The sequence below is a fragment of the Hemiscyllium ocellatum genome, chromosome 21 (assembly GCF_020745735.1).
Source record: "Hemiscyllium ocellatum isolate sHemOce1 chromosome 21, sHemOce1.pat.X.cur, whole genome shotgun sequence".
Lineage (NCBI taxonomy): Eukaryota > Metazoa > Chordata > Chondrichthyes > Orectolobiformes > Hemiscylliidae > Hemiscyllium > Hemiscyllium ocellatum.
This window is the reverse complement of record NC_083421.1, coordinates 53570537-53583897: the sequence shown is the minus strand read 5'-3', so window position 1 is coordinate 53583897 and position 13361 is coordinate 53570537. Positions and strand designations below refer to the sequence as shown.

General features: G+C 36.6%; 1 protein-coding gene across 2 annotated transcripts in view; it reads left to right on the top strand.

Annotated features, from left to right (window-relative positions):
• The window catches only part of nup188 (nucleoporin 188), a 100040-nt gene extending 92669 nt beyond the window's left edge, over positions 1–7371 (top strand). For both annotated transcript variants that reach the window (XM_060841481.1, XM_060841480.1), the window contains exons 43-45: positions 72–145; positions 4058–4187; positions 5674–7371. In XM_060841481.1, coding sequence (XP_060697464.1) covers positions 72–145; positions 4058–4187; positions 5674–5853 — 384 coding nt within the window. In that variant the 3' untranslated portion in view covers positions 5854–7371. The remainder of the gene's footprint in view (positions 1–71; positions 146–4057; positions 4188–5673) is intronic.
• Positions 7372–13361: the final 5990 nt, after the last annotated feature.

The window sequence follows — 13361 nt, the reverse complement described above, 5'->3', positions numbered from 1 at the left end:
TCATTGTCTTGGATTGGAAGATGGCATGCATGCTATACTTCTGCATCTAAAATGCTTTTCATTCTTTGTAGATCGATAAGAAGAAGGAGCCCGTATCTTTGAATGTGGGACCACTGACTTCAACTGAAGAAGCAAAGTCGTTAAAGTAAGTTTAAAAGGCAAGACCCTTGCATTTTAGCTTAGACTGCAATCTCGTGAAACAGTTCACTGCCAGCTGCAGTATCTCATCAGCATTGAATGAAGTTTGTTTGGGTGATAGACTATTAGAAAAACAAACATAGTTAATTCATTCTATGTGGGAACAAACTAAGAAACAATTTGCCATGAAATTTGGCATTCTACTTTGGGAAAATCTGAGACGAGCAGTGTATAAATCAGACTCCAAGCATTGGTTACAGCTGTCTATTGTATTCTAGTGTGTTGAGTTTATTGTTGACCTAGTATATGTAAATATTATTGTCTGATTATTCAAAGTGCTGATTATGAATTCATTGAATTCGAGTTGACCATGAATAAATAGAAATTGTCTGACAAATTAACTTTTTAAAAGAAGTAGTATCAAATGACTAGTAAAATCACTTGTGTAACCATCTTCCCTTTCCCTTATGATGCAGATGTAATTTGCATATATTTCAGTAGTGGTATAAAATAGCTGCTAAATCCTTTATGCCAGAATGTAATGAACACTTCTGTCACACCAAGTTCTACTCTTTGAGCACTATAGAAAACTGTCCAGATGAGTAAGCAAGCACTGTGGGCGCATCTTTACTCTGTAATTTTGTAAGCTTTTGTTACTGGCGCCTCTGTGATTTGGCCACTGACTTAAATAGAGGTACTGGTTGTCTAATGTGCAAACTATTAGTTTGGATTTTTGAGAATAAAAGCTTTATATTTGTCCTTAAGTGTACACATTGCTGTCAAAGCGGAACTCGGCTGTTTGAATTTGCACATCTTCCAATTTTGTGCAACTGAGTGTCTGCCTAGGTCTTCAGATGTCACTAAAAGCTACCTACCTACATCGTGTAGATTAGAGTTGCATGTAGACCACATTAAACAGCAATGGCAATTTCCACAAACCTTTTGTGAACATTAGGTTTTTTTAACAACAATCCAGTATTTGTGCACATTTATTCTCGTGCTTTTTGCTCATGGCACGTGGCATTGCTGGATTGACTAATATTTATTGCCTGTCAACTTAAACACTGCAAATAGGAAACCTCAAGATTGAGCTTTGTCTTGGACTCATCAAGACTGAAGTACAAGAAATGCAATGTGATCATTCAATGAAGGGCAGTGGAGACCGCCAATCTCTGCTGCATTCCCATAACAGTCCAACAAATCAGAGTTATCCTGCTTGTTTTGATTTTAATTAGTTAAGTAAAACTGTTCCTGTAGTATCATTAATGTAATCATAGTCCAATCCATCAGCACCCTCTTACGCAGTATGTCAGAGTCAGAGCGCTCTAGGTCGTGGTGTCCCATGCCACCACTGCCACACATTTGTCAGTGGTTGAGGTTGTAGCAGGTTTGAAAGATGCTATTATATTGCTGTAGTGCAGCTTGTAGATACTGCAGTATCTCAGTGGTGAAGAAAGTGAAATGTTGAATGTCGCAATCAAGTGGGCTCCCTTGTTCTAGATTCCATCAAGCTGTTTGTGTTGTTGAAGCTTCATGCATTCAAACAAGTGGAGAATATTTCGTAGTATGCTTGTGGACAAGCACTGGGGAGGTCAGGGGTGAATTACTAAATTCATAGTGTATGACTTTCTCACGTGGCCACCATTCATGTGGCTGCTCCAGTTCAGTCTCTGTTCAATGGTAATCCCAACGATGTAGATATTAGGGGATTCAGTGATAGTAACACCATTGAACACCAAGGGCAATTGTTAGATTTTCTCCTGTTGGAGATGGTAATTGCCTAGCACTTGTGTGCTATGTTACTTGGCAATTATCAACCTAAGTTGGGATGTTCCCCATGTCTTGCTGTCTTTGGATTTGGGCTGCTTCAATTCTGAGGAGTTGTGGATGTTGTTGGACAGTGCAGTCATCAGTTAACATTCCTACTTCTGATCTTGTCTTGGATAGAGGTGACACAGGTGATGATGGAGCTGAGAACGCCACCCCGAAAAGTTTCTTCTGTGATATCCTTGGACTTGCAGCAACTACAGCAAAGCTCCTTTTATGATAGAAGTTGGAGCTTTCCTCCCACTCTGACTCCCATTTTGCTGTGGCGGCTTGATGCTATAGTCAGTCAAATTGCATTGATGTCAAGGGCATTAACACTCTCTAACCTCTGGGTTTCAACATTTTTGATCATATTCTGAACAAAATTGTAATGGGGTCAGGAGTAAGGTGGCCCTGACTGAACCTAAATTGAGCTACAGTTAAGTTGTTGAGCAAATCTGGCTTAATAGCACTCAACCCTTTCCATCACTTTGCTGATTGAGATGTGACTGATAGTGTTGTAATTAGTTTTCTCTGGACATAACTTGGCAATTTTCCATATTGCCAGTTGGATGCCACTGTTGTATCTGCATTGCATCAGCTTGGCTGCAATTGGGCTAGTTCTGGAACACTACTTCAGTACCAGTGCTGGAATGTTGTCATGATTTGCTTAATTTACTGAATTTAATTTCAAATCTCATTTTAGGATTTCTGGGTTCTAATACCAACAATAAATTTAGATAACCTTAAATGTGAACTATTTTAGATTGTTTAGTGCTCGTTTCTATTTAATGCATTCAGAATTATTTTTGAAGTAAATACTTTCACAAGGGATACTAATCTCTGCATTGTTCAATTTTGTGTGTCATGGACTGTAGTAAACAATGTGGTATCTACTGATTCTATTTGGCATAGGTTCAGTGGTTAAGGCCCATTCCCAAGTGTTTGCATGTCTCCTTATAGCATCCTTTCTGCCTTTTTTTGTCTGAGATCTGCCTTTATTCTATGGGAATATGTTGGTTCATTTTTATAAACCTGTCATTGTAATAACTGGTTGGGGGAAGGGGGCATTATCAGCACAATCCACACCCAAGGGAAAAAAAACATCTAAAATACCCAAAGATCTAAACTGCATTGATGTTGGGAATTGGAAATGACAAAAGTTTTGATATGTGTGGCAACTGTATGATCTGCAGTTCCTCAAGTCAGTTGTATTTCATATCGCAACTGGAGTTTTTTTTATTCTATTGCATTGCTGACTAAACTTACCATGAGTTAAATGTAATCATTTAGGTGGATTTATTTCTATCATGAGCTTGGAGATTTGTAAAGAGAAAATTCTTTTGCAGTTCCCAGACCACACGTGTTGTATAGCTTTAAATTCTTGTCTAAGAGCCAAAGTTTTATGATCGAGGAGGGTAATTTAATACATACCAGCTGTTGTTTGGTTTATTACAAGGCTTATATTTGCTCAAAATTCAAATTATCTGTCATTTACCTATGCTGTAATATTTTGTATGGTTTTTAACTAATATTTACAAAAAAAAATCAGACCACCATCCAAACTTTCAGCAGAATCACATGCTGGTAACTTTGAGGGTGCCTTGACACAGTGATTGAACATTCAATCATATTGGAATGGTTTGAAACTCCATTCCAAAGACTGAAACATCAGCTTAAATTATGTGCTGAAATGTTGTACAGAGTTGAGAATGTAAGCTGCATCCCTGTGTGCTCTCAGGCAAAAGATTTATGGCACCAGTTGAACAAGAACGGGGAAGTTTTCCAAGTCCAAGTTATCCTGTAACTAAGACTATACAAAACAGTCTGAAGTGTGTGCAATGCTTTTCCATGAAGAACTTAGGCATATCTAAATGCATATTCCATACTTTCAAGGGTTAGTTGCCGTTACTCATTTTTCTGATTATTACTTAATCTTTTAATCTCATTTTTCTGATTATTACTTTGCAAATTTCTACCATTTTTCTAACTTGCTTTTCTGACTAATAGTATTCCTATCTCTTTAATGACTAAATTCATGAAATTAAAGATGGCCTTAATAAATGCAAGTTCCATTTTCTAATTAAGCTAATCAAATCCTCTTGCACTGAAGGTCCCTTCTGATGTTCACAATGGAAAACTGTTTTTATGTGCTGATTTCACAAGCAGTCCGTTATCTGAAGGATCCATCTGTTCACTCGCGCGACAAGCAGAGGATGAAGCAAGAACTAAGTTCAGAACTGGTAACTTTTCAGTTTTACACCGCTCTTAAATTGTTTAATAATTACAAGTAATACTGTGAGTTAGCCACTCTCAAAATGCAGCTACCTTGATATCTAACTTGTTTCCTCATTTGAACACATTCTGAAAAGACTTAATAGGAAAAAAAGTCACAAATTGTGATAAGGTACATTGAGGAAAAATTCTAATTTCTTTCATTTACCAATGTTGGCAAGAGTTGGCTACACATATAAATAACATTCACCTTTGTTCTCTTTTGCCAACATCTAAAGCAAATCAAAGCAGGAAAATATAGTGTGTTATGCATGTGATAGAATTTCCTTTCCCTCCATTTCTTGTTTTGAGTTTTTGTTTCCAATTCTGATCCTTATTCACACTTGTTTCTTTTAAGCATTTTTATGTGGTCTTGAATGTTAATTATCAATTTACATAAAAAATACTTCTGCTTGGAATCCGAATTGGTGAGAATTGAAATGTTCTCAAATCGAAGTTTGTATGGCTGCTTTAATTTTATCACTGTGTTTATAGAAAATTTAAAGGCATACTGACGAATAAAATTGAGTGTTTATAGGTGCATTATACTTTAGAGGACATTAAAATATTTGTCATGTTATCAAAACTGAAAAGTGAATAATTTGGATACCTGAATGCTGTTTATTCAGTATGGAGGTAAGTATAACAAAATCGATGTGTGTACTAGAAGGTCAAACTGGCTTGTGTAATTTGGTCACAAATAATTTCCCATTGCTTATTAAACATAGATTAAGTCTTCTAAGACCAAGGGATCACACATTTGAGACAATTGAAGAAATTTCTACTGAGGGTTGTGAATCTGGAACTCTGATAGAATTTGTTGAGGCTGGATCATTAAGCACAACAACCTGGTGATATTAGTGCTGGACTGTCAAGCCAGAGACCTGGATAATGTTCTGGGGACCCATAATTGAATCCTGCCATTGCAGATGAGATTTCAATCCAATTTAAAAAAACTTGAATTAAGACTTTAATCCATGTTGATCGTATGGAAAACTCATCTGGTTCCCTAATGTCCTTTTGGTAAGGAAACTGCCATCCTTACCTGGTCTAGCCTATATGACTCCAAACCCAATTGGGGGTGAGAAATAAATGTTGGTCTAGCCAGTGATGCCCTCATCTTGTGATTGAATTTAATAAAAAGCAAATTTGAGGGGATCGGATTATGGGGAAAAGGTAGGAGGGTGGAGTTGAGGATTATCAAATCTCAATTTAATGGCAGAGCTGAATGGCCTATGTCTTATGGTCATGTTTCAAGTGAACCTGGACTAAGGATCCATTCTGGAATATTGATGTATAACTACAGATGAATTAATAAAGCACCTGTAATTGTTTGTGTTTAGAGCTTAATGTTTAGACAAAGAAATAAGCAACTTTGTATTAGAAAATATGCTGAAGAACTTAGTTTTATTTAAATTTGCTTAATGCCATATTCATTGTCTAATACTGTTTCAGAGTACAGTTTTGTCCAGTATTTCCCGCTATTCACGTCGTGGCACACCATGTTCCCCTGCTGCGGCCCTACTGATGTCTCCAGCGAGCAAATCCACCTGCTCCGTATCCAAGTTGAGTCCTGAGAATCAGGAACCGTTAATCCAACTCGTCCAGGCCTTTGTTCGACAGATCCAGAGATAGAATAGGATCAACCATTGTTAGACTTCAATTCTTTCCAGCTCTGGACTACATACAACTTCATTTGCAGCAGTTTTACTGACCAAAGCTCATGTGAATATCTCAGAATAGAACTTCAGCTACTTTAATTGAAACTGTTATTGAAAATGTTTATTTTTGGTGAACAGTTTTCAAATGTACTAATTTCTCTCAAAGTTAAAGGATAGATTTACATTACAAATATAATCATGACAGCCTATTAGATAGAATAAATGGTAGCTGTTCCTAAAGCATTGAAGATTTGTACAGTAGCATCTGCTGTTAGTTTTGTGACAGTAGGGATGCAGTTAAGTCATTTGAGACTTTCTCTTGTAGAACTGTAATGGAGGTGGTCAAGAACAAAAATCATTCTGAAGGGATATCATGCTGTGTGTCACAGTAACATTTTTATAAAGTGTCTTTAATTCCAGTTTTATTATAAATGTGAAACATATTCACCAGTGAAAGCTGCCACAGAAACAACACTCCCTCGTTGGGTTTGTGTGTTACAAGCATCTCTGTTGAGACTCTTATCAGAAATGTTTCAGATTGGTTAGGAGTGCCATGACAGTTTACGGCTATTCTTTACTTTATATACTACACACTTCATTCTTTGGGCATTTTCTGTAGAACTAACCAGTGAATCTTAGATAGCATTTATAGCTGCTTGTGTGTAATTATTGTTCATTACTGGACATTTTCAGATTTGATTAGAGGAGCTACCTGGACAAAGAACTGGCAGTTCAAATAAGCAAAATACTATAGCTCTTGTAGAGGAAATCAAAACAATTTTAACAATCTTATGTAAAGCAGCAGAAACATTTTGATTTTGACCAGATACACTCATTTTTACTTGAGAGATTTTGCAATAACTCGAGGCAGCATTGTGTGACTGTTCTGTCAGAAGTCACGGGTGGGGGAGGAGCTAATTTTCTCAGGCTGTAAAGTGACCATGGCATGCAGACCACAACTTTATACTAGTGATTTCTTCAGTGAAGAAAACAACTTTTTTCTAGAGGCCTTCTCCAGTAGTAGCTAATAATTTTAAAAAGCTTAACAGATTTCCTGATGCAGACAATATTACAACTCAAATATTCAACCTGGGTCCAAGTTTTGCCAAATAGACTGGACATCTCATTGTCCTTGATGGCCGGGAATTTTTTTGAGACCGATTATAGTGATGAAAGAAATTTTTAAAGTAAATTTCAATGATTATGGCCACTAATTTATTATTAAACCAAATCATAGAATAGGATTCTTGAACACTGGTTTGAAAGGTGTATTCTGGTAATAAAGACACTAAATTTAACAAGAAACAACCATTTGTCGTAACATCAGTGAAATTTTGAATCCTGTTGGATAAAGTTTAGACTTTTCGGTAACTAACTGCCCCAATAATTGTAATAGACACATGCAACTTAATTGAAAGATCACTTTATGAAACTGCAATTCATTTGTAACTTGTTGGGACAATTGTTTAATTCTAGCCTTGTACAATGTTCATCTACCTTTCTGTGATGGTTTTACAGTTTTAAAGCTTTTAAAAAGCTGAAGAATAAACTCAATCTTGGAATGGTTCCTGATTTTTTTTCTCTCTGGTCTGATCAAATAACATCTACATTTTTACTTGGCTTAAATGTGATCACATACTGCTGTCAATTCTACCTGATGAATGAATGCTCTGAGTTCCACCTTATGTCAAATATTATGACACTTTGGCACATGGTGGGATTTCATCAGAACTACTCAGTTAATTCCTTCATAGCATTTTGGTTTTTTTAAACTTACTGCAACACCAAAGCTTGGCAAAATAAGTTGCACTTCAATTAAATTTAAATCACTTCCTTACTTTATCTTCTGCATCCAATACCCTGCCTTCTCAAGTTATAATTATGATTTGCTTATGCCAGTACTACTAATATAGTTCTTCCTTCATTGCCCAAGCTCAAGGCTGTTATTTGCAATCAGGATGCTGAGAGCTCATTTTATTTTAATAACTGTGCAACTTGAACAGTGCTGCCATTTCACGTGACAACTGAAGGACCTAAAAAAAGTACTTTTTCTCAATTATTGCAAATCATGTTTCAATTAGTCAATTGGGATTTAATATCATTTTGTTTGACTGTAAGGAACATTCCTAACAAATGTGCATATACATGTTTTAGTTTTACTGTACTGTTACTGCATTGAAGTTTTCAAATGTTATATTTAAAAAGTAAGCAATTTTCCAGATTCTAAATTGCAGTTGTTCTTGTTCCAACTTCACAAAGGAAAATAAATGAGGGATTTTTTCCAAAACAAACTTTTTGCAAAGTCAATTGACTTTTGTACAGAAATAGTAATTTAGAAGTACTGTGAAAAAGTGCAATATAACCACTGTAGAGACAGTATGGTATGGTGGCTCAGTGGTTCCCACCTTGGGCAACTGTCTGGAGTTTGCACATTCTCTCCATGTCTGCATGGGTTTCCTCCCACAGTCCAAAGATGTGCAGGTTAGGTGAACTGGCTATGTGTTAGGTGGATTAATCAGGAGTAAAGGTAGGGGTGGGTTGCTCTTCGGAGGGTCAGTGTGGACTTGTTGGGCCGAAGGCCCGGTTTCCATACTGCAGGGACTCTTAATCTAATTTAACTATTTATATTGAAGCAGCGAAGTTGATCTGAACTGAGCCTTTTTTCCCAGACACAGTTCATTATTATTGGATAGCTTCATTGTTATCCAGTTTGTAAGTAGTATTTTAAATTTCTTAAGCAAATCACTAACCCTGTTGTACTCCAGTAAACAAGTCATGGGGAAACTATAAGATATAGGATAGGGCATTTCCCCCCACTGTAGAAGAGTCCAAAAGTACAGAGCATAACTTTAAGGTAAGAGGGAAAAGATTTAAAAGGGATGAGAGAGCTAACTATTTCATCTGAGGTTGGTGCATAAATGGAAGAAGTGGTTGAGGCAGGTACAATTGCAACATTTTGTACACCTGGGTGGGTGTACAAATAGAAAGGTTTAAGAGGGATTAGATTAATTTATAAAGCCTGTTTGGCATGGATGAGTTGGACCAAAGGCTCAGGTTTCACAACTACCTTATTTAATAGTATTGTATTTGAAGCAAGCTCACTGTTTTTCTTAATTACTTTTATTGCAATAAGAGTTGAATGTCTACTAGTAGATCTGTTTGGTTTTTTTTCAGACTAATATAGGGAACTTCAACTTGCATCTGGACTGAGTAGTGCTTTCATATCTAGAAGTGACACTGACCTGTTTTTGTACTTTATGCATTCAGCTAACTGGTCTCTGCATTTATGCATTGAATTACTATATTAGATTACTTAATTTTCAAGCTTGTTCATTCCTATGATTTTTAGTAATTCTTCAAATCTGTGGTGAGATGATATGCTTTAGAAAATGGAGCTCAGTTGAAGTGAGCAGAAGGACACAGGATTGAACATTTTAAAAATCAACCACCAGGTTGTGGAGCTCGTGCATCCAATTAAACCTGTTGGACTGTATCCTGGTGGTGTTATTTTTAAACTTTGTAACCCCAATCCAACACCAGCATCTCCAGATCAGGATTGAAAAAGACATTGATTCATCTATTTTGCATATTTAGGTAATTTGCTGAATGGCATGTGCTGCTTGACACTTTTTTTGAACCTTTTCCATTGCCTTTATTGAAATCTTCACTGTTGAAACATCATAATCAAGAGATATTTCTGGTCAAAAATGTTATGGAAAGGGTTTACTTTAAGGAACGATGCTGGAGACCAGCACAGAATTCTAATATTTATCTGTCTCTCTTTCCAAACTATAATGACAATTCCTCTGAAGCAACAGATTATCATCTACCATATTCATCCCTGAACAGCTTAACCCAAGTGAAAACTAGCTGCAATGGCGGCATTCTACATATGCACTCTGAAAAGAAGAGGCACCATGTTCCCACTGACTTTGATTGTCACTTTTAATCTGCAGTTTGCTGCATGCACTGTAAACATGTATGTTAATCTTTATTTGTATAAAAAAAGTTACACATTTGAAATGGTTGCAGGAACATGACATTTTAGAACATACAATTAAGTACTCAAGCAAAGATGAGGCCGACACAGGCAGTGTTAGGTTGTGGCTCTGAAAGAACTTCTGAAATAATTACAGCACTTTCACAACTTAGCATTCAGAGTAAAATCAGAAATTAGTATGATACCATTTCAAATAATAATTTCAGTTTAAACTGTCTCATTGTGATTATTTGAATTTGCATAGTCTAACTGGGACCCACACTTAGACTAAGCAGCCTCCTGTCTGTGGTCAGAGACAATCAATTTAAAAATAACATTTACTTAATTACCAACTAACATAGACAAATAGATGCCATTCACATTAGCTTCCCAACCGGACACGATCCTTTTAAGTATAATTATTAAAGTGACCTATTCCTGTGTCAAATTGTAGCTGGTGCAAGTTTACACCATAAAAAGAACGTAAGGTGCTTCAATAAGGTATCAGTGGGTGGCCTTGTGTGGAAATATCCTGAACTCCCTTTCATTAAAAACTGAAGGAAAAAAAACCAAAAAAAATGATTCAGAGGTTACTTTTTTTAATATTATGTACATATATAAAATGAAGTATATACACAATGATGTATTTACTGAAGTTACTATTTTGGCAACACAAAATGCGCAAAAGTACTATTCAAATTGGTTCCAACATTTAACAAAAGTTGATGGATATTTTTCTACATTGTTGAGAATCCAGTGAGTCACCACAATAGTTAACTTCAGATTTAACACAATTTACGTTCTAAGTGCATTGTGCTTACTATTTAGCAAGATAGTTTGAATCAATTCCATCTCTTTTGTATAATGCACTTCAGCTATGAAATTTCACCTTTTGATAGAAATGATCAATAGGTAAACCACTTGGCCAACACAACTCCGTCTGGCAATCAACTGATTATTTGACAAAGTGGTTCCAATTTCTGGATTTTAAAGGAGCTCATCAAGCTTCTATATCAAAGCAATATTACATTCAACTGAAGTTTATAATGCTTATCTTAAGTAATTTAACACCATTATGCTCTCAAAAAGAACTCTTATATGCTTTAACATTCAGATGACTAAGAGCTTTTTTAAAAGACTCTTACTGTAAATTTAAAGTTATGTTTAAGGGCAGATTCACTAAGAGTATGGTTAATTCTACACTGCTATGAATAAAAGACCTGCTCATAAGCACAATTCACTCAAGATAGGCCAAAGTGGATCATAGTGTCCTGTTATTGGCTGCTGCACAAAGTTGGAAGCCCAATACAGGTAAAAACAAAAATATATTCTTTTAGCTGCTATGCTAATTTAAAAAATTCAAAAACTTGTGTCTATGCGATGCAAGAACTCAAACAGTCCAAAATGTCTGCAGTTTCTTTAACGCAGCAAACTATAATATAATTTGAATAATTTTCCATAGGAAATACCTTTATCTGACTGGACAGAAGAAATTTTTAAAAATGCATATGGAGTTTGTTGCTTAGTTATTCTGAGAAAAGCAGAATTTAAACACCTACCTCAGCTATCATTTGAACTCGGCTCAACAGGATGACATCACTTCTTTCAAGGCTACAAAATGAAGCATTGTGTAGTATCTCTTTGGAAAGGAGACATTGGGAGAGCTAGACTTCAAATATTAATCTGTTCTGCTCAAAAATCAATGAAAGCAGCTCCAAAACAGTACCAAAAATCCTCGGTTTACAACTCAAAAGTCATGAATCTGCATTCAATTATGTTCCTGACCAAGTCAGATTTGAGTCAATGCACTATTTCATAAAATGAACACTAGGGCAGCAGGGGATCCAAATATATTAGAGTGGGAGATAGTAGACTGTCCCTTTAAGTTGGAAGTTTGGACTTCCAAAACAAACATTACAGGTGCAAATATACACCTTTGCATTATTTTTATGGGCACATGATCAAAACTTATTTCATCTTTCAAGTAAATACCGTGAAATGATTTTGCTGATCAGTGATAATTTTATGTATGTGCAAACTCTAGCTTAAAATAGTGCACTGGTACAGCTGGGAATTTGAAACAGCAGGATTCCAGGATTTAATCATGTATAAGCATCGTTAACATGAATATTGACGAGAAGGAGAAGTACCTGCTTGTCCTCTGTGTGTGTGTGTGTGTGTGTGTGTGGGTGGGGGGGGGAAGAGAGAGAGAGATAGGGAGCCAGGATTAATGTTAGACTAATCTTAGAGTAAACGTTAAGGCCATTTCTGAGTGCATCACTGGATGAACAAATATCTTGGCAGAGTGTAATGTCTTAAAATAATAAAATTCCAATGACCAAGATGGAAAACCTGCATCATCACACTAGTGCATCAAAAGGTGATGGATCATCACCCTAAATTAAATCAGTTTTGTCCTCCATCATCAGGAGACAGAGGGAGGTGGTGAAGGGTTGTTTTTCAGATTGGAGGCCTGCGATCAACAATGTTTCACAGGGATTGGTACTGGGTCCACTTTTGTTTGTCATTTATAGAAATTATTTGGATAAAAACATAGGAAGCATTGTGAGCAAGTTTGTGGATGACACCGAAATTAGTGGCATAGTAGACAGTGAAGATGGCTGTCTAAGATTACAAAGAGATCTTAGCTAAAGGGCTGAGTGGTAGATGGTTCAATTTGGATAAATGTGAGGTATTGTAGTTTGGTAAACTAAACAAGGGCAGGACTTGTACAGTTAATGGTAGGGCCCCAGGTAGTGTTGTAGAATAGAGTGACCTAGGAGCTCAGGAACATAATTCCTTGAAATTTACGTCACAGGTAGACAGGGTAAGTTAAGGCAGCAGTGTTTAGCACACTTGCCTTCATTGCTCAGACCTTTAAGTATGGAGTTGGGGCATTGTATTGAGGTTGTATAGGATGTTGATGAGGTCTCTTCTGGAGTACTATGTGCAGTACTGCTCAGGAAGGATATGATTAAATTGGAGAGGGTTCAGAAAATACTTTACCAGGATGTTGCTGGAAATGGAGGGTTTGAGTTATAAAATAGGCTGGGACCTTTTTTTCAGTAGCTAAGCAGGAGAGGTTGAAAGGTGACCTTACCGAGGTTCATAAAGTCATGAGGAGTATAGGTAAGGTGAATGGCAGGTGTCTTTTCTCGCCCCCTCCCCACCCCAGGGAAGAGTTCATAACCAGGGGACATATTTTTAAAGTGAAAAGACAAAAAGTTTTAAAAAGGACTGAAGGGCAACTTTGTTCTTACAGAGTGTTTGGTGTGTGGAATGAACTATGAGTAAGTGGTGGATGCAGGTATTGTAACAATGGTTAAAAGACGTGTACAAGAATAGGAAGAGTTTGGAGGGGAATGGGTCAAACACAGGCAAGTGGTATTAGCTTAATTTGGGATTACGATTGGTGTGGACTAGCTGGATCGATGGGTCTGTTTTTATGTTGTATGCGTCTATGACTATGTTAGGTGTGTTCATGACCAGATGTCGAATATCAG